The sequence below is a fragment of the Pomacea canaliculata genome, linkage group LG3, assembly GCF_003073045.1.
Source record: "Pomacea canaliculata isolate SZHN2017 linkage group LG3, ASM307304v1, whole genome shotgun sequence".
Classification (NCBI taxonomy): Eukaryota; Metazoa; Mollusca; class Gastropoda; order Architaenioglossa; family Ampullariidae; genus Pomacea; species Pomacea canaliculata.
The window spans coordinates 28,708,267-28,733,116 of record NC_037592.1 but is presented as its reverse complement, the minus strand read 5'-3'; the positions used below and the strand labels follow the sequence as shown (position 1 = coordinate 28,733,116).

Genomic DNA, 24,850 nt, shown 5'->3' with positions numbered 1-24,850 from the left:
AGTGGGTTGCAAGGTAAGCATTATTAATACTAAGTATTATTTTTACAAATCCGAATGAACATCGCCATTCCGTTCTCGAGATACATCCCTACAAACACCCTCATGTACCGGGAGGGGATCAGCAACACCGACGTCAGCATGTGATTTGAATGCCTCAAGCAGACGAAGAGTATTAAATTAAACAGCATGAGCTTAAAAGAAGGGAGAGAGTACTCCAGTGCACCACTGGGTACAGCTAATGTGTTTGGCAGACTCTTATTCATTTTCCACTCTGAGAAAGACCGTCGTGCGCCTGGCGGGTGTCATTTTATGGTAACATGCCTTCCGACATTTCCTGTCTTGTAGCGCCTCCATCTTCCATTCTGGAAGCCAAAACTAGTCAATCAAGGCGTTTCTAATTTTAGTAAGTCTGTGTTAATGTAATCCTGGGGAGGGAAGATGCTCTGTTACTGTCCGCGCCTAGAGATGGAGTTTTGACACCGGAAGGGTCGCATCCTCGCGAAAAGAAGAGTAGAAAAAAAACCCCCCTAAAATGTCGGTTCTGTTTGCGACATTTTCTTTTCACTGACTTAGGCAAAGTCACCAGCTGAGTTATTTGAAGAACTATATTTTCATCGAAATTCTTAAGTCATATCGACAAACTTCTACAAGAGAAATATTTAACAACAATGAGCCACTCGTTTTCGAACTTTGCCCCTACATTCACCCTGACCCCCGAACCCTGCCCCTCCCAACAACACTGAACTACGTGGTGGATTGCCAGACCTGGAAAAATTAGTGCCGTCGTCTCGGACGGTCGGGGGTCGCTGCTATCTCGGGTGGCTGGCGGAGATGGAGATGAATAACGGGTAGAGGAGGACTGCAGAGGCTGTGTGCAACTCTCTGCTGGAAGCTTGACTTATTCTTCGTCAGGTAGCGCTGACAAATTCCTGGACTGCCGAGCATCGCGATAGGCAGAAACACGATTCGACATTACTACAGATATCATATTCCTTCATACCCTGTTTATCTTCCAAAAAGTCTCTCCGTCAGACGACGAGGATTTATGTTTCTTCTGGGTCGTTGTCCCGCTGGTTCCTTAATCTACTTTTTTTCTTCGTATTTGTCTTCCGCGTTTTATTCACTCTATTAGAATTTGTTTCACTGTTAAAATGGTCAACGGTAGAGGTGTCTTCGAAGAGATATGTTAAAATTTCGATGGCACACGGGTACGTATACCTTCATCCTTTATCTTGTTCCTTAAGTCCACCCATAACGAGTGAAATGCTCTTCCGACTTCGAGGTTACAGGTTCTTAATATTTCGCTGGTTGGTTAATTTTTTCCCCATGCCAAAAGCGAAGACCCCCCTTTTAAGGACAAAATTTGAGTAAATAAATGCATATTTCGCATGGATGAAAGTAAAAAAAAAATAAAAGAATGGAAAGATAAACAGTGGTTGCTAAGATGTTCAGCACATATTGGAAGAATGAAACAGAGACTGAACTCTTTTCGCGCTGTGCCGGTCGAAAAAGGACGGAAAACATGGGGGTAGGAGGAGTCAAGGAAAAAGAGGGAGGAACAAAGGGCAAAGTGACGATAAGGAGCTAGAGAAAAAAGGGGGAAAAACATCAACATGATGACAAAGATTCAGGGAGGAGGTCTAGACGCAACGAGCCGACAATATACACGGTGGAGTGCTGCGCCCCGACCAGTCTGGGACCAGTCTTCAAATGTCAGGCATCGAAAAGCTGTCTCCCCGACACAGCATGTGAAGGTCAAACCCGCTGGGTGGTCTGGTTCCGAACCCTGCCCTCGTGACCCATGCAATGCTCGAGGTTCTCACGGTTCGTAACTGAGTAACATTCGACTGAAAACACACAACAGCAGTTGGATGAACATCAATCTTGCTCCAGGAAGTTTCTCTTTCTCTCTCCGCGATCTCTCCTTTCTCTCTCACACGCGCAGACGCACACACAAAAGGTGAAGTGGCTTTCCCGATGACATCAGGAAAGCACCATATGAATATTGACGGCTGGATGTTGATGACATACAGGTACGTATTCCCTGAACCCATTACCTCTCACCTTTAACCTCAGTCAAACGGGGACCCGTCATTTCTACCCTACCATTTCGTCCCACACCAAAAGTCAATTCGTTCCAATCTAAAAGAATTGTCTGTCCGTTTGTCTGTCTGTCAGTCAGACAGCTTACCTGTCCGTCTCTCGACCTTTTCGTGTGTGTCCTCCACCTTTCAAACACGCTCAAAACACACACACGCGCTTACGCACACGGATTGACGCACAGGAAAAAAAAAGATAATGTGATGCAAAAGAGACAAAGACAGAGAGATACAGCTGGAGGAGGAATAAAGATAGAACGAAAAAATAGTGCAATGGAAGCAGGAACAGGAAGAGGAGAGAGAGAGAGATAGAACAGAATGAGAAAGAGAGAAAGAAAAAAATCACACCATCATTTTTGTCTTGTTCGATGACCACGGTCGTGGCGTCCAGCTGACCTATACGACCTCCCATGGGCGAGGTCAGGATGACCTTAAAGGATTCCTCGTCCTCAAACAGCGAGTCATCGATTATCATAACCCGGCAGTACTTCTCCTTCTCCCCCTTGTCGAACCTGACACTGCTGCGATGATCCTCCGCGCGCGTGATGTAATCACTGTAGGAAGTCACGGTGCTCGGCACCGTTCCCTGCGCCGTCCCTGTAAAAAGGGAGATAAAGCAGAGTGGTTCAGGGGAGTGAATCACACAAGCAAACTGGATTTCACGGTTATGGGGCCTAAATTCTCCGCATACTGAAGGGAGAGGAGGAGGAGGGTGAGCTTCTTTGGCAAAAGGTTGCAGTGATCGGAGTAAGTGTTTATTGGCGCTAAACGTCCACCACAAAAATGACACAGATTTGCAGGTGAGGGGAAGTATTGAAAGAATGCGTGAAAATGTGAAAAAAAGTTTGTAATGAATGGAAGAAGAAAAGAATAATTGAAGGACAAAATAAAGATGTGCATTTTTTTGTCAGCGTAGTGTCATGTACAAGAGACTACTGGATCAGGTAAAAACCGGGAAATAAAATCATCTTTTAAGACTGATAAAAAAGTATTTTCATTATCAGTAAAAACATATTCATGATCATTACAAACAGCTCAAAACCTTTTCACGTGCAACAAGACCCTTTCAAATGAGTGCTTAGTTGCTAAGGGTTCTAGAACTACCTTGAACTGTGGAGCAGATGACCATCGTTTCGTCAGACAGGTCACCAGTACGATGGACAGGAATAAGTATCTCACCAATATCCTCGGCCACCCGGTATTCTTTGTCAGGGAAAAACACAGCAGACTCTGAAAAACAAAGAAAATCCACCCAGCATTGTTAAAAATATTCAGTCATGCGCAGATATGGAAGTGTGTGTGTTGGGGGGAGAGAGAGGATCAGTTTCAAAGTTCCTTTGCCATATCCAGAAAGAAGGACAGGGTGCGTGGCATGACAGTCAGGGCAGAGGGTCATGTGACCTCCCAACAAACCTTGACTACGTCGTGTGATAGAAAAAAAAACAACGTAAAAACGTAATCTGAATCACGTAGTCAGATCTGCTAGAGCTGGCTCACTGCCAGAAAATAGAAGCTCGTTCTCATTTAACACACACACGTACTCATGGACGTACATGCACGCACAGACATACGCGCCAAAATATCACGAATTGAAAGAATAGACTAATTTCACACAAAGGAAAGTGAGAGGGTAGAAAGAAAAAAAAAGGGTCTTGAAAGAATGGAGTGGGGAGGAACAAAGAAACAAAGCTCAATTTAAATACAAAAGACGACAAACCAAACAGAATATATTCCTGGCGTTTTCAACCAGAATTACCTAGGCTCCCACGTCATTGTTATTTATGGAACACTGACTCTAACAGTCCATGACAGTCTGTGTGTAGTACTTGGAAATTGTTGGCGCACAGCTCCCTTCCCTCGCGGAAATTAAACAACTCGGCGGCAGCAAGCGGGTCTTGAAAGTGGTTCCTCCACGCGGAGGGATGACGAAGGCTTGTCGGCTTCCATCAGAGAAAACGCTCGTCAGCTGAAGCAGGCTTAAGACACCACCTCCACCACACCCTAGTACCTAGCCCCCCACTCTCATCCCCCTGGTCCAAAACGGGAAAGTTGCAAAACCCACAAGCATACAAAAGACGAGAAAGAAAAAAGAAATAAAAATACGCAGCATTCTTGCAGACTTACTGCTGCGTACTTGTTCGCAATGCTATAAATCAGGGAACGAGATATGCCTGGATAAAAACATAAAAAAGTCCCGATACACAAGGGGGTGTTATTTTGGTGCGTGGCGGGGGTAAAAAAATAACTGAAGGGATGCTCCAAGTCATTCTTGCAGCCTTATTATCAGCGCTCAGCATGCGAGTCCTCATCTGACAAGGGAGAGATACAGAAGAGTCGAAAGGGGAAGACGACAAACCTGAAATGAAACGACTTAATCGGAGAAAAGTGAAATGCTTGGTGGTGTCTAGCTTTTCTGGAAGTTGTCCAGCAATAGACTTTGGCTTTTTTCTTTGCTCTTCGGGCGCAGTGGTTAGCGTCTGAGAATGAGAGAATGTGCCAACGTGACATCTACGTGGATGTGAGAGCTGGTCACGTGAGCGTGTCTACATAAAGCAAAACCGTGTCCAATGTTTCTTGATGGTCATTATCTCTGTTTTCTGTCTTTCCTGTCCGTCTCGGGCAGTCCGGTGGTGCAGCGGTTAGCGCCTGTCACCAATACAGTGAAGATTGACTGTCCTGGGTTCAGCTCTCGTCTCGGGCACGCTGTTCTTTCTCTGCATGTGGCTTCTGTTTACAGGGCTGGCTGCCTTGCCATGATATATCCTTAGTTGCTGGCTCGGCAACTAAACCACCATTGCCCCCCCTCCCACGTCCTTCTGTCCTTCTCAATTGAAGCCGTATCAATCACACTGACGCGCCGATACCTTCCTCCTGTCCCCTACTTTTCCCTCAGTTCCGCCGCGCGGTGCCACATGGGAACGTGACTGTAAAACCTGGAAGCCGGTGATTAAGACGCTCTCCTGTTTGACAGCCAGCTCGAGATGCATGATTTATGAGCTAGATACTGCTTACGACATCTTAAAAAAACAGCCCCGATCCCCCCAACTCTCTCCTGCACCCTCCATCTCGAGGCTACCGTCTAGACGACGACGTTTACGTAACCCGGGTAGAATAATCTGCTGGAGATTATGTTTCCAATTTTTCGCGCTGCCTGACGGCCCTGGAGATTTCGTTGGCGGCAGTTTTAGTGCCTACATTTCGTTTACAAATATAACAGAAGCAATATCAATACTGATTACACATCCGTGCACACCACAAACTCACACTGATGTTGAAGTTATCTAGGATTTATGAAACTATAAGCAGCGTTGTTTGCGTGTATTTACACATGAAGGGCGTGAGTAGTCTTGCTTGTTGTAGGTGTAGCCATGTATTGTCTCCCCTGCCTCATTCCTGTTTAACCCTGTGTTCTCTACTTTGCCTCAGGAGTCTAGCCCTGTGTTTTCTTCGGCAGCCATCGTACACCCTTACCTACACCGGGCGCAGGTGAGCTCAAGGCGCGTGATAGTCTCGAGCGAGCCGAATGCGTCGATGGACGCCGGAAGTTCATCTCCTGCGGAGACCCACAGAGTGCGTGCTCATCCGCCGAGCTTCCGCTACCAGGAAGTGTTCATGAGGGCGGAAAATCTGCCCCCCAAACCCACTGAGGCTCATTGAGCTTAAAAGTGTTTTTTTCTTTCTTTTTTTTTAATCAGCCTGGTTCACACTCATCGACTTCTTCATTCCCCACGGGGTCCGGATTCTACATCTCCAGCCTGTACCAACGACTGCTAGCTTTGAAAAAAAAACCCCAACTGAATCGCCTAGAGCTTGGATTATGTCCCTTGAAGCACCCATAACCCGTTGCCATTGCTGGTGTAGAGGTAGGCGTTGAAATGTACAAACCTATTCCCCTCACGCCATCACGGCTTCCTCTTCATTTGTCTGGCATACAGAATGTTTTTTTTTTTAAGTAATAAAACTGGTTTCATTTTTAAATTCTGTTGAAATACAGCGTTTTTTAACGATGCTTCGGTTCTGCAAGATTAAGCCTGGCCTTATTTTAACACTTTTGTTCCAAACTTTCCCGAAATTGTTCCACTTTTATGATCGTTAATTTTGAGTATAAAGCTTTCGATTTCAGATACGGAACAAATTCATCGATCACTGATCTTTCAGACACCCAAAGGACTGAGATGGTTGGTTCCAGTTTCGTTTTGTAGCAGCCGTGGTTTTCATAGCGCAGAAGCACCACGACAGCAATAAAACACCATTACCTCCCTACTGTGCCTTCTCCTTCCGGCGGGCGATGACAAAGATAGCGATGAAGTCCATAAACGCCAGCCATTTATTGCCATGCGAGAAACGGCGTGACCAGCGATAATGAAGACCCGCAGCGCCATCTGGACAGTTGTAAGCTACACCCTTCTTCCCTTGTCTCAACTAACGGACAAGGTATGACGTATCTGGACAACTACGACTCACCGTCTTCGGCGTCCAGGATGGTGACTTGGGCCTCATCCGGGTACTCCAGGACCGCCATCACGGGCTCACTCAGCCGCAGCCTCAGCACCTCAGCCTCCTCGTAGCGGTCGTCGTTGATGAGGCGTATTCGCCAAGTTTTCTCCGTTTCACCTGAGTATTGAAGGGTGAAAGGTCACAAAGCATGATGGACAATGAAGTAGCAGGTCACAAAATAGTATAAAAGGTCATGAAGTTTTGAAGTACAGTGGAACCTCGGTTAACGAACTTAATCCGTTCTGGAAAACTGTTCGTTATCCGAAATGTTCGTTATCCGAAACAATTTTTTCCATAAGAAGTAAAGGAAATAGATTTAATTGGTTCCCAGCCCCTGTTGACTCACTAATATTTGAAAGTTGCAGGCTATATATATATAGGTATTTGTTTTAATGAGAACAGTTATAATGCAGTTTAAATGGAGTTAAATAAACATAAAAACATTAACGAAAGCATTTAAACATCAGAAAACTTGCCGTTTTGACGGCGTGGGTGGAAGCAGGTGTGGGGAGGAAGGGGTGGAATTACTGCTTGGATTCCCCCTCCATGAGCACACGTGACATTGTAAAATCGGGGGTAACCTTTTTCTGTAGCTTTGAGGTTAAAGGAAAAAAACTTGTCCAGTGTCTGTTCCTTCTGCCTTTTGTAAAACTCTTCGGTAATACGACATCACATTACGACAGACCTTTCATACTTTGAAATCATTTCCTTTTTCAATTCATTTGTTGGCCGCTTCCTTTTCATTACCTCACTACTATTAATTGCTCTTAATCTTCTTTGGAATCATTAATGAGGATTATCTTATTAAAATAAAGCACAACAATCACTAAATAAGAAGGATGCGCATAGATAAGGAACGACCGATTATAACTGTGTCTCGAGCGCGAATGATGACATGCTGGTCGGTCACGTGTTGTTCACGTGGCTGTTCGTTATCCGAAATTTTGTTCGCTATCCGAGACAAACTTTTAACGAAATTTTTGTTCGTTATCCGAAATATTCGCTATCCGAGGCGTTCGCTAACCGAGGTTCCACTGTACGACGAATCATGACGAAGTGAAGTATGAGAGGTCATAGAGTAGTGAGGTCTAATAAATAATGAAGTATGAAAAGTAATAAAGTATTGAAGTATGACAGGTCATGAAGTAGTAAAGTATGACAGGTCATGATGTCGCAGTGTGATAGAAGGGTCATAAACTACATCATGAAGTAGGAAACTATCAGAGACAGCAGAGGACAAGCGATTCACCCTCATGTATAAATAACACGTCAAAAACCACTTACCAAAACTCATTCAGAGGGGGACACTGCATTGTAAGAAAAATTAGCTAACTCTAGAGTGATGTGTCAAAAGCTGTTAGTTTAATCATTGTCTGAGGACAAATGTAGTACCCATAAAACACGTGGCACCTCTATTCCCACAAATTGTACAAAGCAATAATAAAAACCATAGGCACATCTATCGATGTTTGAAGCTTTGGATGCAGTTCCTTTTTCCACAAATGTCCACTGGGATGTCTGGCTCGTATCAGAGAGCCCATCCTATGCAGACCTCGGCCTTGTCAAACTCCTCTTTTGATGAACATTGAGGAAATGACAATATAACCCTATTTGCGGTCTCGGCAGCGGTTTATAGGTACTACTTTGTGAGAGAACGCAGCGTGTGAGACAGAAACTTGCCGGAGGTAACCTAATAACGGCAGCTACAGATAAAAGCAGTCCACTCATGCACACCAAATACACTTTTATTTCTTTTTATATTTCCACTAAGTATGAGAGAATTGGGACCGAGATACATACTGAAGATAATCATTCTTTTTTCCTCCCTCTCTCTCTCGCATTCTGTTTTGTTTTGCTTATGTTTTCAAGTTGTGAAATGCTTTGTTTGAGGATGCTTGTTGTTGAGTAGAACAGTTTAACACATACATTGGTTCTCTAGTGACATAGCACGAACGCGTATATACAGAGAAGAAATAGAGTGATGATGGCGAGAATAAAAAAGATTATGAGGTAGAGAATGAGCTAGTCGGTGAGTGAGAGGATGAAACAGTGACAGAGGGAGATATATCTTTTATTGCTTTAGAACATTGGCTACAGCAAGAGTGTGATAAGAAAGAAAGAAAGAAAAGGAGAAAGAAAAGAGATATATCGTTCTCCCAAGGTTTAAGAGTCATACCTGGATTAAACTGCACCTGGACAGCATACCGGTCACTCACGTCTTCTCCAACTCTTGCAGATCCATTTAAGACGGTGATTGCTATTAAAAAACCCCAAATCAACAACGCTGAAAGTTGTTATAGTAACTATTTTATCAAAGTCATAAAGTTAAGTATATTTACCTACTGAACAAGACATGGAACTCAACCCACACCTTTGCTCATGAGGCTGAACTGAAAACCCTCCTACCTATACTAGTTGATGAAAGTATCGCCTCCCGGGTAACACTGTTTTTTTTAAAAGCTGACTGGAAAGGACTATTTTGATTATGTAGGTAACATTATTTGTGACATCTTTTGACAAAGGACATGTCTTCCAGGTAGGAATGAAGTGTGTCACTTACTGACAAACGATGTCTCTCCCAGGTAGCCGCGACGACGAAGAGTCACCTCCAGCTGTTCACTGGTCTCGTTCACAAAGAAGACGTCCGACTCCAGAGAGATCCAGGCCCAGTTCAGATGAAACGGCTGATTGGCGAGAACATTGCCGCCTGGAAAAATAGAAAATGCTTTGAGACGATATCACACAGAACAATGACATCATCCGCACATAGAGCAATGACATCATAGCATATAGAACGATGGAATCATACCATAAAGAACAATGACATCATACCACACAGAACAATGACATCATACCATTCGAAACAATGACATCATACCATACAAAACAATGACATCATACCATAAAATGAGGAAATCTGTGACGTCCCAAGAGCCTCTGGTAAACAAATCTTTTCACTAATGTCAACATAACGCCTTGATGTCAAGTTGCTAAAAATTTAACTTAGGATAACAATAAAAATCCAGTTTTCTTGTGAATTCCAACGAAGAAATAATTAATATACATTACCACAATAATAACAATGTTGACAGCATAATGTATGTTTTGGGGATGGGATCGAAGGGAAAGAACTCTCTCGTTAAGAAAAAACAAACTGTCCCGACGCGAGGAAGATATTGATACCGTACACACGTAGCTGCTCCACGGCATCGCGTTTCTTTTTTTCATATTTGTAAGCTGATTTTCTTCAAAGAGGAAATGGTGGTGAGAAAAAAACAGTTGTGTGTTTTGAGAGCTAATTTCCTCCTTGTTTTTAAAATGAAGAAGATCACAAGAGTAGAAGGCAGATTTCGTAGAAATTCCAGGACGTTAAAAACGTGGAAATTACGTGACATAGAAACTGAGTGAGCAAGTAAATATTTTAAATAAGTAAATACCAATCCTCTAGCCATCTAAACTCACGACTTTCTTGAAAACTTGGGGAAGGACGTTCAGGATTGCGCTCCCCTTTCTCATTAATGCCCTTTTCACAGACTCGCACTTCCCAAAGTCGACAGGTACACAGTTCAGAGACTAGATCCTCGCTACTCAACTCTCATATATCTTCGCATTTGTAATCAGTTAGACAGTTGAAGAGCAAGTGACTGAGAGTAGGGAAGAGAGAGAGAGCCAGGATCGCACAGATACACAAACACACAGGCACACGGACACAGAAAAGTAAACCACTTTTTGTTCAGCATCCCTGGAAACTAACGGGCCTGTTAGCATTCCTGATGAAGACTAAGAGCTCACCCTTTGTTTGTAAAACACACCCCCGTCTCCCCGGGTGTTACTCTCGCTGTTTTCGCGTAATTTTCTGCCAAGTGAGCAGTTTGTTGACAGTGACGATCTGTCGACTCCAGTTATTTGTCTAAGCTTCAACTCGGAGCTTTTCTGAAAGGCAAGGGCGAGAAAGAGAAAGGCACTTGGTACGCAGGACTCTGCGAGGTACAGTAAATCGATCCTACAAGTTCCAGCTTTTCCCTAACCCTTCCTTCAAACATTAACATCCCTGGCTCCTGCCTCGATCTCTGGCTCCCGGGAGTCAAAGTGCCGGGCCTTGTCCACATTCCCATCTCCTCCGACCGTCAGGTGAGCAAATATTCCACTCAAAGGTTATAATTGCCCCAACACCGGTTCGCGTTTCCTTCAAAAACGAACACAAATGAGACGGTACAAACGAGCTGCAAGCCCTTCAAAAGAGCCAAGACCATCAAAGAAAGAAACAGCCCGGGTTGCGTCCCGGAAACGTCTTGTTCCGCGCATGCGCTGTCTACTAAGCATGACGTCACGTGCCTATCCCACTAAGATCAGATCACGTCTGTCGGTACTTTTCGCATCCGTCTTGTGCCATACTTTTTTTGCAACATCTGGAGGGCTTGAAATATATAAATAAATAAGTCTAGCCCCAGACTTAGATACTGCCATTCTAATCGTTTTCCTCCAGCGCCTTTCTTACGCTTAAGTGCAAGACACCAAAAACTGTTTGTCAGTAACCAAAAATTCCTTATTTTAGAATTCTTCTAACTTTCCCCTTTCCCATAATTTCTCCAATATCACCTAAAGGAAGAGGAGTATTTAAGCACACAAACAAAATGCGATTGTGTGTTGCTCCTTCGTTTCTTCGTTCCTTTCTCTCTCTCTCTCGAAGTATTGGACGATGTCACAAGGAGATAGGAAAGTCGATGTGAAATCTCATGAGAGAGAGAGAGTCAACTGAAAAAAGAAAAACAAAGAACCAGAGGGACCAGTATTGGGAGGGGAAGCAGACCTGGCACGCGAGGGAATTACTGCTCTTGTTTTACAGACTTTGATGTCTGGCAGCCCAGGCTGTCAAAAAGCAGCCTCACCGTTAGAGCATCCTCACACTCCCCTGCAAGTTCCGTCTTAGTTACCGACTTCTGTATCAAAGTGTCTTCTCCACCAGTAGGCGGTCGGCCATTCATATCTTTTGTCCCTCGGAAACCGTAAACTGGAGCTGTGGATCGGAAACTTGATGGTGCGATCGTGGTGGGGTAGTGGTGAAGTGTGCCAAGGCGTCCGCCACCTAATGGAATTACTGGTGATTTAATGGACCAGGCAGTCGGCCACGTGTGGCTTCACAGACCTCTACAGTTTGGTAGGTTATTAACCAACTACGATCGACACGATGGTACCCATACCCTCCGAGCCTTTTTATAGTAGCAGACATAAATATTATTTGATTTTCTCCTTGTTATCGCCATGTGCATCTTACTTCGAGATGAGATGGTGCGTCGTCCCCACATCGACCTTCTTCTGCCTCAGTTTCCTTGTGGACTGTATCTCGACTGATGTGTTACATTTGCTCTTTACAAAGATACTATGACTGGAATGGTGAAAGAGGAAATTCTTCATTTACGCCAAGTCAGGAGTTAAAGTTAAAACATGGTAAAACAGTCTGGATTGTCAACAGGTGTCACATGCCTGGAAAGAACAGATCGTGAGATGATATTTGATACCAAGGACGCCCCGATCATCACTGTATTGTGATTAGCACTTGACCGTTGCGTTGTATGCCAGATGATGATGATGATGATGATGATGATGATGATTTTTTCCACCGTGCAACACTATATATACGTATTAACTTCAGTTTTAAGACCGGTTCTATTCCAGCGCTCTAGATCGTATTTTTGTTTTTAGACCATTTTAATCATAAATGATGCAATTTGAGATGACACTGAAAGAAATGAAATATGACAGCTTTCAGCAATTAGCTCACGAAAAAAAAAAAAAAAAAAAGAAACGGAGAAAGAACAAACGAGAGAGATAGAGAGAGGAACAAAATAGATTACTTGCCCGGTAATCGAACCCAGACACATGCTAATTTTCCAAGACTGTATCCACTGCCTTGGCTGCCCGTAAAACAAAGCTTCCTCTTGGCTGTTACGCTAAATGTTTACACTAACCCTTGGACGATCGAATTTTCGGCATTGACCAAATTAAGAGTATCGGCCATGAACATCCCGCTATAACCTGTTCAATATTCCGGCTGCCGTATAATGAATGGCCATGAAAACACAGGGCAACAGAGCGAGGAGAGGGTTCAAAATATCTCTTAGTTTATCTTGTGAACTTTGACCCGTTCAAGCTTTCTTCCTCGGACTAGTTCATAAGAAATGATTGAGTTACTTAGATAAAGTAAGGTTTAAGTGAAAATAGGAGTGAGAGAGAGAGAGAAAGCGAGAGTGAGAGAGAGAATAGTTCTTATGTTTCACCGAAATTTTTCCACATATGTAGGGTGGTAGATGTATCTACAGGGTGTCTACAATCTCCAGAAATTTGAGAGGCAATGCAGACTAAGTACCACATTCATGAGATACTGAATGTAGTCATAACCAGCTCTGGAATTCACTTTTTGTGGAATCTGCTGAATGACCTCTTGACCCCGCCTGCATACCTTATGAATCATAAAGATTTTCGCGAAAGCAAGAAAATTTCTGGATGAATATGCACAACTTCTCTCTACATCCAGCGCTCGACAAAGATCCAGAACACGTTTTACACCAGAATTTCGACTACTGCAAGTTTACTGTAGAAAAACACAAACTGTGCCAGGATCTTGATGCTCTAAGAGAGGATGGGGGAATGGAGGCTTTTAATGAGATTACAGAGTAGGAGGTGTGCCAGCAGCTTCATCAGGTACACACTCACAAAACAGCCAGACTTAATAAAGTAAAGCTTTCTATCTTAAGGTTCTGTGTTGACTAACTTGCTAAGTATTATTTTTAAAGTCTCTTTAACCTACTGTGCACTGAACCAGTGCCAAAGAAACGTCCTGTTCTACAAATAAAACGATTTACGTCCGGTTGGTTTAACATTTGCTGTGATAAACATTTTTGTAAAGCTAGTTCTCAGACGCTTATAAAGACCAACCTGAACGATTTGCGTTTTTTTTTTTTTTTAGATATTGGTAGATATAGGCGATATAAAACTATCCTGAAAATTTCAGTCTCCAAAACCCATCCGCTTGTAGTCTCGTCTCCACATGGGGAAACGCGCTCTACAGATTCAATTAAGATGGTTATATTAGCATCTCAACAAGCAGATTCAATGTTTGAGTGTTAAATCAGTTCTTTCCAGGGAACATGAATACCATTGAAACCAGTTCTCGCCCCGATTTTACTCCCACTTGTCCAGACCGAAGAAAACATTCATGCTGTGAGAATAAACAGCTTGGGAATAGGCCCCCGTCTGCGACTGTCTCCGCTGTTTTGCCTGTCCGTAGCCAGTCTGGCATTGCTGGCCACCCCAGGGGTAGACAGGCGGGTGGACGCAGCCATAGTTCTCGCAACCTTCTGGCTCAGCTGCGTGGTCGTCTGGGCCATCATCTCCCCTTCCCCTCCCCACCACCCATCACCCTGGCGACGTTTGTGAGGACGAAGAAAATAACAGTATTTACATTGGACACGCGAGGGTAAGTCTTCTCATGACGTAAATTGTGGAGATGGAAGCACGAGCTCAGACTTTTTCTCCTTTACCATCGCTCTCTCTCCCTTTCTTCCTCACGAGTTTTCTTCCTTCATCTTCCCTCTCCCCTTACACACACTTCTCTGCTCTCAAGAAAGAAATATAAGAGTGGGGTCTTTGCAATGCTTCCTGCAAGGTCTCGTGTGATGGAGAGCATGATGAATTCTGTTTTCTAAAGTTATCATCTCATTGAATAGACTAGCTCGAGAACATTCTAGTGTCTCACCATATATACCTTTTGTCCTCCTACCCCAATTTTTTTCCTGACGATAGGATCATTGGTTACGTGTCTGTAACATCCGTTTCATCCGTCGTATGATCCTCTAATGAAATTCCATATTCCTTTTCTCATTTCTCCTTCTCTCACTCATGCACGCACACAAACACACACACTGTCTCTCACTGCACATTAAACATCAACATCACATACGTGTTTCAGCTATGTCCACCATTACCTCACAACAGCAAAGCAAACTGGGGCCAGCTGCATGACGGATCACTAGGCGCTACAGGAATGGTTAGGAAGGAAGGAGCAGCGGGAAGGTGGGATGAGGGATGCTGAGACGATCACAAGCATCCCCTGACATAAACAAACCTCACTACCACAGACCTATTAAAATTTACAAAGCAGCGCTCAAAGTCGATATCCTCATCTTTCAACATTCCTCTTCTTCAAAGCTTCCAACCGCCGACAGCGACAAATTCATTCTTCACAAAATTTGCCTTTGATCAAGCGCCAGTTACTGTGGTCTCCATCTGTAGGCGGTGGAGAAAATAGTAATAAGGCATCTCACCAAAGTATTTCGATCGTTCGCGTCTGCCAGAGAAGATTGAACGTGAAAGCTTATAATGTCGCTAGCAGCTGATAATGTCACTGGCACGAACGAAAAAAAAAAAAAAAGTCAACATGGACAGCAAACAGGCTTGGAGAAAAACACTTTCTGTTTAAACGAGTGGTAATTTCTATATGTCGGAACTTCTGGAAGGCGCTTTCTTTATCCGCCATAAAAATGTCCGTAAAAATCTTTACAAGGCTTACATACACCGGCATCCATCAATTGAATGGAAGAAACATTTTCGTGTTTTTGACAGCTGAATACAATGGGTGCTTTGTGGGAGAGCTTACTCAGCAGCAGCAGCAGACGAGTCCTGCGTGATGCTAGTTAAGCCAAAAAAAAAAAAAAAAAAAAAAAAAAAATCAGATCATGGTACCTGTCTTCGACGCCAGGTACATACAAAATTTCCAGAAGATGAAAATGAAAGCAGGTTCGGTGCCATACGTTTCGTGTTCTGTAGAGAACAGGTGTTACATGACAGCTCCCTGCGACTTATTTCCATTCTCTAATGTCTTTCATCATTCATCATCTTGTAATTTCTTTGCGAGTACTCTGGAGGTTCATCCTGAGTTTTCTCTCTTCCTTACCTTAACAATTTTTTAAGTTCAAAAATATTTCGGACACGAGTGTTTTGAAAGCATTTAGCTGCTTTCACGTCTTCTATTGAACAAGTCTTACACATTTATCTCTCTGATACTTCAAACCTCCCTCCCTCTGTCCCTCCATAAACTGTGCCGCAGATCGATCTTCAGTAAACGAGAGTTCCTGCTATTCAGGGAAAAAAATCCGGTTACCTCCATTAGATTCTTAGAAGCCATTGTTTTGCTTTCAAGAGAACAAAATTCACTTAAATATAAAGTAAAAGAAAGATCGACTGAAAAGAAAAAAGTTATGTCAAATGTCAAATTCCTTCGGAGATTTATCATCAGAAATCAAATAAATTCACAAGGTGGTAGTTAGAGAAGATGGAAGTGTTCATAATTTTTAAATTGCAATTCCGTGTTTCATGGTGAAAGGGAGGTGGTAGAATTCAGCTAAAAGGTGGACAAAAAACCCCACTTCCATGGAGACAGGTATGCAAGTGTGGAAATACCTGGCCAGGCCGGCACCAGTGAGTTACCTGACGTCTGCTAAAGTTCGGGTACAGGCGGCACAGACTGGAAACTCCAAGTGGCAAAGACTGTGGCAGGCATTCTGACTAAGGTGAGGAAATATTTAGACATGTTTACGGGTTCTCCGAGCTCCCTGCTACAAGTCTTACCTCTAATTTCGCCTGGCATTTACAAACCTGGGCGTTAACTTGCGAGCATTCCATAATTAGGTCTAAGCTTCTCACGAGCTCAGGGACTCGTGTGTGCCCTTTGATAAGATCCCGGGGATGTGTACAGAAAAGCATGGAGTTAGCGTTTTTCAATCAATTAACAGGTCTTCTCTACAAAGTCGAGAGAAAACAAAAACGGAATCAGAGGTAGCGGTGATTTGAAAGTTCTTTTCAGGTGGTAGTGGAGGATGTCTATGTTCATCAGTGTTTTGAAACTTTGAAACTTCTACCTGTTAGGACACTATAAATTTACTGTGCTTACAGTTATTCATCCAAAACTATTTTAAAACTAGTTTAAATCATTTTAATTTAAGAAATACTGAGAATGATTTTCACCATCAGGAGAAAAAAATTTATAGAAGGACATTGCCAGTGCTGCCAGGTCTTTCACCCGGATTTTCTGCAAATTTTCTGGAATGATCGGTTTATTTTGAAAACCGTGGAACAATTGACAATCAGCAGGTTGTTAAACCTTTCCTGTATCTTCCTTGGAAGCAGAGTTAGCAGGAAGCTTCATTTCAGACTGTTTGGATCTTCTCTTGCGTGGTAGGTCGTTGAACTTGGACAGACGAAGAACACGGGAACGAGGCCGGCAAACAAAGGAAGTTGCTCACTTGTCGGTGCACGTGCTCGCGCTTCCACAAACTCGTTTAACGGAAGTGAAAACAAAATAAACAATGAGTAAAATTAGCAACACAGGCCGCCAGAATGCAGAAGAAATAAAATAAATAAACCAACACAAACGCGGAGTTCGGGGCGTTTGTAACAAGAGGAACTCGGAATGGACCAGTCAACCTGTGGATGGTTTTATTTAAGCGCAAGAGCCAGCAGATGTTAATTAATCTTTTTTTTTGTTCTTTTTTTGTATAATTTTCCTCATCTGGCTTGAACTGTTCTCGTTTTAACACACCCGTAAGAACGCAAAGACCAGTCAGTTTATTTCTTGTTCGTTTCTTCTTCTTGTACTTCTCCATTTCTTCTTTTTTCTTACCTGACACAATAACTATTAAAGGTGTCTCTGGTTGTACAGTGGTTGAGTATTCACACATATAAAGCTTTGTAAGACTGAAGGTTTCTAAACCTATTTCAGGCATCTGTTGGTTTTTTTTTTTTTTTGTCCTCCAAGCTTCAGGATTACAGAGCTTTTGGCAGTGGATGCACGTGCTTCACTACCTATCCAGGCTCTCGTGCTCAAGGTTCAAAAGCAGGTGTGAGACAAAAAGAGAAGATGAAGATGAAAATAGAAAAGGCGCCAGCAGGCGTCACACAACCCAATGACCCTATTCTGCCAGCCTCCGAAAAAGACAGTTATCTCCTCTTATCCTAACTCCTGATACCCGCAGAAAACTAAGAATCGCTCCCAGAGTTCTTTATAACAGGGTAGGTATTGCCGACATCCCCAGTCTCCACAATCTCCATCATCGGCTGTCACTCAAAACAAAGCGCTGACTGCACCGGCACTGATCGTCGGTTATGGCAAGAGAGATTATTGGGTGTGATGCAGCCTGGTTGGGATTTCCCGGGGTGTACATCTATCTATATATATTTTTTGTTTGTGGAAGGTATGCATATCGCAAACGTGCTTCTTTCCGCATGGAGTAGGGGTCTTCAAGAAGGCGCGATATCTGACACTTCTGCTTCCTTTTGGGCGGAATTTAGCCATCAATCTACGTCCGAGATAACCACGGCAAGATGCAGGTGCTACTAGATACGCAATCGGTGCTGCTGGAGGTGCCTGACGACACAAAAGACAAAAGGATCGCTCCTAGAAAAAAAAAAAGACTCGAGTGTGACTGGTTGGTTCACTGGGGGGTAAGGCAGGTAAGGATGGTGGAATGTGGTCTTAGCTCAGCATACATTGTTTTGTACTCACAGTATGTTTAGCCTGAGTGAAAAGAAAACACCGATTATTTCATATACACACAGGTTCAGGAGTTGGCAGTCCAATTAGAAGCCTGAGATGTGTTTTGTACCCGGCCTCATTAGTTTACCTGACTAAACAAAAAACGGAAAGCAGGTGTTTTGCTCATCTGTGATGCCAGCAAAGTCAGATCATGTCGATCCGACAAGAACTTTGAGCGCACTGGTTCCAAAACAACATCATTTTCCATAGACCTTCCACGAATGAGTGTTGAATGTCCTCGTAGGACATAGGTACTGCCTCAACTCTCTCACCAGACCTCACTCTTGGAGTCGCTTGTTGGAATCAGAGCGTGTCAGTGTTTCCCTAATTTTAAAATCATTCACTCAATACTGAAATATTCTTTTTAAAAAGATTAAAAACAAAAAATCTGTGCGGAGGAGAAAATGTGACCCTTGCACTCCCATAACCTTCTGCGGATTCTTGAACTGACGCGAGATGATGGAGAGGGTGTAAAGGGTCAGGTAAATAAGTTTAAAGACAAACTCCAGCCACACAGAGCTACTCTTGTCCTCCTCAGCCTCACACAAGGGAAGTCGTTCAGCACTCGACTGTCCGTATCGCACGTGCATCACACACCGCAGCCTTCACCTCAACCTCCTTCAGTTCCGTAACCTCTTACACGTCAAGATGCTAATCGCAAAAAAAGGAGATTGTCAATGTTTTTGTTTTTCTTTCTGGCTATGCTAGGGTGGTCGGAGAGAGTGGGGAGAGAGAGAAGGACAGACTGAGGAAGACAGATTAGGACAGATGATGTCATTTGCTTGACAAGGATCGCGACAGTGTCCCGGACAATAATAACACGTGGTTTCGTTCTCGAGTGAACGGCTATGAATCAAATTAATCTCTAGGGACCCCACATCTGTTATAAGAATTATGCGAATGGCTGGCTAATTTAGCCGACTGTCAGCATGAGATCAGATATTACTGATGTCTGTCCAGGCTGGTTCCTGTTTCGCTTTTATTTGTGGCGCTCTTTACTTACCCCCCTACCCGCACATCACCTACCCAACGTCCTTAGTGTTGACTTTTACACTTTGATTAATAATATTGATTGAATGTATATATCATTGTATGTGTGGGAATGTGAGTGAGAGAAAGAGAGAGTGATGTACAGATGTATACACAGTAATGTTTTCTCGTGTATATTCAGTTCCTCGTGGCACACATCTGACTTATTTTTCCCCTATTTCTTTGGCCTTCCTTTCTTTCTTCCAAAGAATTCTTCCAACCTGCCTCAAATATCATAAATTATGTCACATAAACCTATTACAAGACCTGAGCTTTATTGCTTCCAGCATCTTACGAACACTGACTAAAGTCTTCCTTAGGGAGAGAGAGAAAAAAAAAAGGAACGAGGAAAGTATTTTGTTGTCATTAAGAGAAGGTCGGGTAGCTTTTGAAATCAAATATAAGGAAAGATCAGCACTAAAAAGGGAATAAATAAATAGAGAAAACAAATGAGAAGGAGAAGAATTTTTTTAAAAAAAAATTCCTTGCACAACCACAGCAACAACAAAACGACAGTTGAAACCACGCAAGTCAGAAATAACTGCGGCCAGCAACAACGTCCGAGTATTGTCCCTCCGCTCGGCCTGTCGTCTGCTTGACTGGGAAACCTGCCAAGTGCGTGCTCCGGCGGGATCGTGGGGGGAAGGAGGGAGAGAGGCAAGGGGAGGCTATCAAAGCATCGCTTACATCCTCATCATGCTATAAAAACATTAACTCTTTAATGCCGTCTCTTGGACCTTTTTTATTGCCTGTGGCAAACGTGATTATTTATGCTCTCGTACTCACACGCGTGCACGCGTGCGCGCACACTAACGTGTTTATCTGTATCGCGCAGTCTAGCAAGCGCATGAATACACGCGAGTGCGCGCGCACTCTCTCCACACACACGCACAGACATTTGGTGAAGCAGGAATAGTCTACAGACCTATGTCGATAGAAAGCATGGAAGTCTGTGGAGCAGTCACTGAACCTCTTGTCTTGCTGGTCGTTGTAGGTGTGTACCAGCTCGTCCGTCTCTCAATGCGCGTGACAGCGTGTAAGTGCCTGCATGCACCCTGCGCACCCCAAGGGATCTCCTTGCCGACAGCGCGCATAAGAATCAGGAATGCAGTGGATGTCGACAGACACAGTATATGACCCTTTGCATGGCAGACACCTTTTGACCCATGTCTCGAGTTTGTCTTTTACCAAATAATACTGACATTCTAAAATGTTTTTTTTTCAGGCAACAGCTAACAATGATTATATCTTAAATCAAGATAACAGATGTGCAGAGATTTCTAACTGGAAGTTTTAGAAAAAAAATAGCAATTTCTTTTTGTAAAGTAAGAACGGGGGAAAGGAGGGTACGAGCTGGAAAGTGTGAGAGAGGGGGAAAAAGAAAAAGCCCCTCCGGGGTAGGAACCTCATCTGTGCAGAATCCATTGTAGCGACAACACCAGCCAGACACGCAAGTCTTACCTGTCTTACTCTTAACAGTTAAAGCTTGTCTGCAGGCGACAGACAAAAAGGAGTTTAAGGAGTAGAATTTTAGAGAAAGTATATACGCAATCCGTCGAGAACGAACTATTGGCAACAGTTTTTGTTCTATTACGAGAAAAAAAAAACAAAAAAAACAAGACATCCATGCAAAGAAAGACTTTTGTTGTTTTGTTTACTTTTCCAAAGAACTGGTGACAGTTCAGTACAAGATAGTAATTTCTAAATGATCACTACCCTCTTTGTGTCTTAATATTCAGGGTGACAAACATAACGAGGCACAAACAGAATCCAAAACCACTGAGATCAGCATGGATACATACGTTGTCATGGTGACAGCCAATGGGACAGCTAAGAATTATATGTGAATTAGCCCTGGACATTTATGACATCACTGGCTTGACCTCCTGGGCCTGGAGAATGGAGAAGGGGTAGGGCTCAGGAAGGGTTTAGACAAATAAAATCTTGAAATAAATGCAGTGATTTAGGAAAACCATTTGTACTCTCACACACCTTTAAACATCTCTGGCATATCGGTCTATCAGTCACACGCCGATGTGGCATTACGGGCTGATATTGATTTCACATTTGACATTTATTTGTTTTTGCAGTTCCTAACACCTGCCAACGTCGAAAGAATAATTGAAGGTTTTTTTTTTTTTTGCAGTAAAACTTCCTAGGCCAAAAATAAATAAATAATCAGAGGATTGGAACACTCTGCAGATGCCTAAACGAAGCTTTATTATCGGTCTGGGTAAAGTTGACACGCTAAGCTTTCTTTTACAGAAAGACGAGACTTGAAAAGTACTAGAGATAAGTGAACGAAAATATACTTGTCTTTTTTCACTTTCACAATTCCTCCTATCTGTAACAGTTTGGGTTTTTGGAGGAAAAACCACCACGTGGCCACCTGATAACACCATGAACATTGTCCAACCTCCCAGTCTTTCTACAGGTCTCTCCTAAAAGAAAGTTAATCTCCCTTTTCTATCTTGGCAACCCTCGTCAAGAGTTTCCATGCGGGCATGAGCGTGAGTGCACATACACACACGCGCGTGAACACGCACACCAACTCTAAGGGCGTCCAAGCAAAAAGATTGTCCTATGAAAGAAGAATCATAAAAGTTCTGTTCAGAAAACGGGATTTTTGTGGGGTTTTTTTTTTTTTGAGAAATCGGAGTGAGATATTCTCTCGGACACATCAGGTGGGGGCAAAGCACTATGACCGTCACGTGCGAGCGTGCGTGCATGCATGAGTGTAGGCATGGTGTCTGTGGACACTGCGTCGCCTGGAGACCTGGGTAAACAGGAACATCAGTCACCAATTACGCTGATTCGCCTGTTGATCGGACTCCAGCGAGATGAGGTCAGGGCAGCGGCTGAGGTCGCAGACAACGGCTTCGATCGACTGGACCTGAGCCCCGGCTTACACCTTACGTGACGACGACGTAACAGCTTCGGCATGTAGGTAACATCACGGCGACGTGACACGAGCAGGAGGACACTCACGAGCAAGGGAAATAGTGAAAACCTTTACAGTATCATTGTTTTATCCTTTTTTTATTTTATTTTTTTTATTTTATTTTTTTTTCTTACAATGCTTATTTTGTGAGCCTGCAGGCTAAGAACTGGCTGGGAAGAAGGGAGGATAACGAGAAAACCATAGGAGGGAAGAACTGCTAGCTATTGTTCATGTCACAGGTTTGATCCACTTCTTGGTTACGAAATAGTTTCCACATCCTTATTAGTGTTTTATCTCTCTCATAAAACTAAATAAATCAGTCAATCAATCAATCGAGCAATCAGGAAACATTTAGTATCACCTAAATGAAAAAGAATAAATAAATGAAGACACTCTCGTGAAAGAGCTGTGGTCTTCCATCTTCATTGACCTACAGTTGAAGATCTCAAAATGCTTAGCTTCTTCTTTCTAACCATGTAGACTTTCTTGGAGATGGGCGGGGAAAGTTAACTCAGAGTCAGTCCGCGTGTCAGAGAAAAGCTAATTAATCACCATTTCTAATCTTACTGAAAGATGACACTTGCTGTACCTTTTGTGAACAGCGCTCGGAAATCAGAAGTGCTTCACAGCCGTTTTATCTAAATGTCAAAACAAATGATCCCCGAACTAGTTTCTGACAAACTAAATCTTGTGAAGGACCGCGGGGCAATAGACACCTCCACTTGCTCTGTGTGGAAGAGGAGGGAGAGGAAAGAAAAAAAAAAGATACACGGGATTTACCCTCTCTTGCACTTTGTAATCTACCGCAGGACCGCCCGGGAGGACGGAGGTACCCAGTGGAAATAAGGAAGGGGAAGTAAGGCTTGTGTCCCATTTGGAGATAAGATAATTGAGTATATGGCTGCTTGATTTTCTCGGCTATGAACGCTTCCTCTGGTATCATTGATGTCTGCAGCGAAGACCTGTTTGTAATGAAGCAGCCAGGGCGCCATTTCACAGCTTCTGCTGCTGAAACCCAGACTGGTCAGACACATTATCTGGAACTGATATTCCCCAGTCACCAGGCGATGGTCAGGGAGGTAGTCATCTGCTGTTGCCAGCAAGACAATCCGATATTTATACATTGTCGGGCAGCACTTCTGAACTCTTTAGCAAAATATTCTTTCACAGAACTTTATAGAAAATGAGTTTTATCTTTTCAAACCGATTGTTTTGCTCCACACCCGAGTATCTGATTTCATCCTAGATGTTTTGTTTCCAACCACTTTGTTCAGTATTTACGGACAAGATGATACCTGGGGTTGGAAAGTAAACAACCCTGGTTCCTGATGTAAACACACAAATACAGGAGAAGAGAAGAAATGATGCAGTGACATTGATGGTACAGTATACTCCAGAGGGACTGGCATGAAGAGGATGATGCAGCTCCAAACCAATTCAGAACGAAACATTTCAAAATAAACTTAAATGTCTTCAAGAGTTTTGAAAGTACATGCCAGACAGGGAAGAGATCATTAAGGATGGTAGCGGAGGAGGAAAACGAGAAGAAGAGAATAAAGGAGAATAGGACAAGAAAAAACATGAAAAAAGAAAGAAAAAAAACCACCGCAAGTAATTTTTAAACAGCAATAAAAACATGTTTAAAAGTTTTATTGCATAAGCTTGCAGACAGTTCTTGAAAGATGGAAGCTGAGTTTAAAAAAAAAAATCAAATTAAGAAACATTACTAACGCCGGCTGAAAAGCCTTCGACAGGAAGTCACAAAAATTAGGAAGGTAACCATCTGTGTTGAAACAGCTTCAGGAAGATTTTTATCATCGCAGAAAACTAATTATCGGTGCGTCTCCAGACCTCGCTCACCTGGACCACGTCCAAGCACAGGGAGTCAGCATCGCTACACAAGTTTACGGTCGCTTGGCACTCTAACTCCTGCTTAGCCACTTTTTGAAATTGCAGTTTAAGAACTACTTTTTGTCAGCAGTCTGTGGGCAAGCTGCGAGCTGCAGTAACAGGGTAACACGGTAACACGACATCCCACACCGCTGTAACATCTCCGTGCTGTTGCCGGGTAGCTGAATTAGCTAAGTGAGGGTATCGACGGTGCCCATCCATCAAGCCGCCCTACAGCAATCAGCCAAGGTCCTGTCCCAATCGCCAGGGCCGTCCAGGCAAGGAAATGAAAACCGGCCAGACAGACGCAAGGGTGGCAAGGGGTGCGAGGGGATGAAACGGCTATTTAGTCGTTTCTTCTGGAATTTTCCTGACGTCAGCAGTACTTCCGGTAGGTTCAAGCACCTGGAAGACTTCCCACCTGCCCCTTTCAAACAAAACCATTAACCAAACTAGAAAAAAAAGAAACCAAAGCGAAGCAGCTGGATATAGAGAAAAGAGAAAATTTTTCGGCTCCAATCTGGAACTGAAGAGAAAGAGGTCCATGAAGTCTTTCTGGCCAAAGGCCCAGAAACTTCGTGTGCGGGAGAATGCCGAGTAGTTTGTATCCTGGAATCTGTCAGTGTGTCAGGCAGTTTCTTTCTTTAGTGACAAGGTGTGTCAGGCCGACAAGCACCAACTGTCGCTAGACTGTGCCAAGAACTGGAGGACAGCTGGAGGAGCTCAGGAACACTCACCCCAATCAGAAATGGAGGAACTCGCAACCACCAGAGCCTTGGAGTTTTGCAATGCAAATGCAGGGGA

General features: G+C 43.4%; 1 protein-coding gene across 1 annotated transcript in view; it reads right to left on the bottom strand.

The window, feature by feature from the left end:
- Positions 1 to 24,850, bottom strand: part of LOC112559602 (FRAS1-related extracellular matrix protein 2-like) — a 113,471-nt gene that overhangs the window by 21,317 nt on the left and 67,304 nt on the right. The window contains 5 exon segments of the mRNA XM_025230936.1: positions 2,448 to 2,696; positions 3,204 to 3,329; positions 6,564 to 6,713; positions 8,773 to 8,853; positions 9,157 to 9,303. Coding sequence (XP_025086721.1) covers positions 2,448 to 2,696; positions 3,204 to 3,329; positions 6,564 to 6,713; positions 8,773 to 8,853; positions 9,157 to 9,303 — 753 coding nt within the window.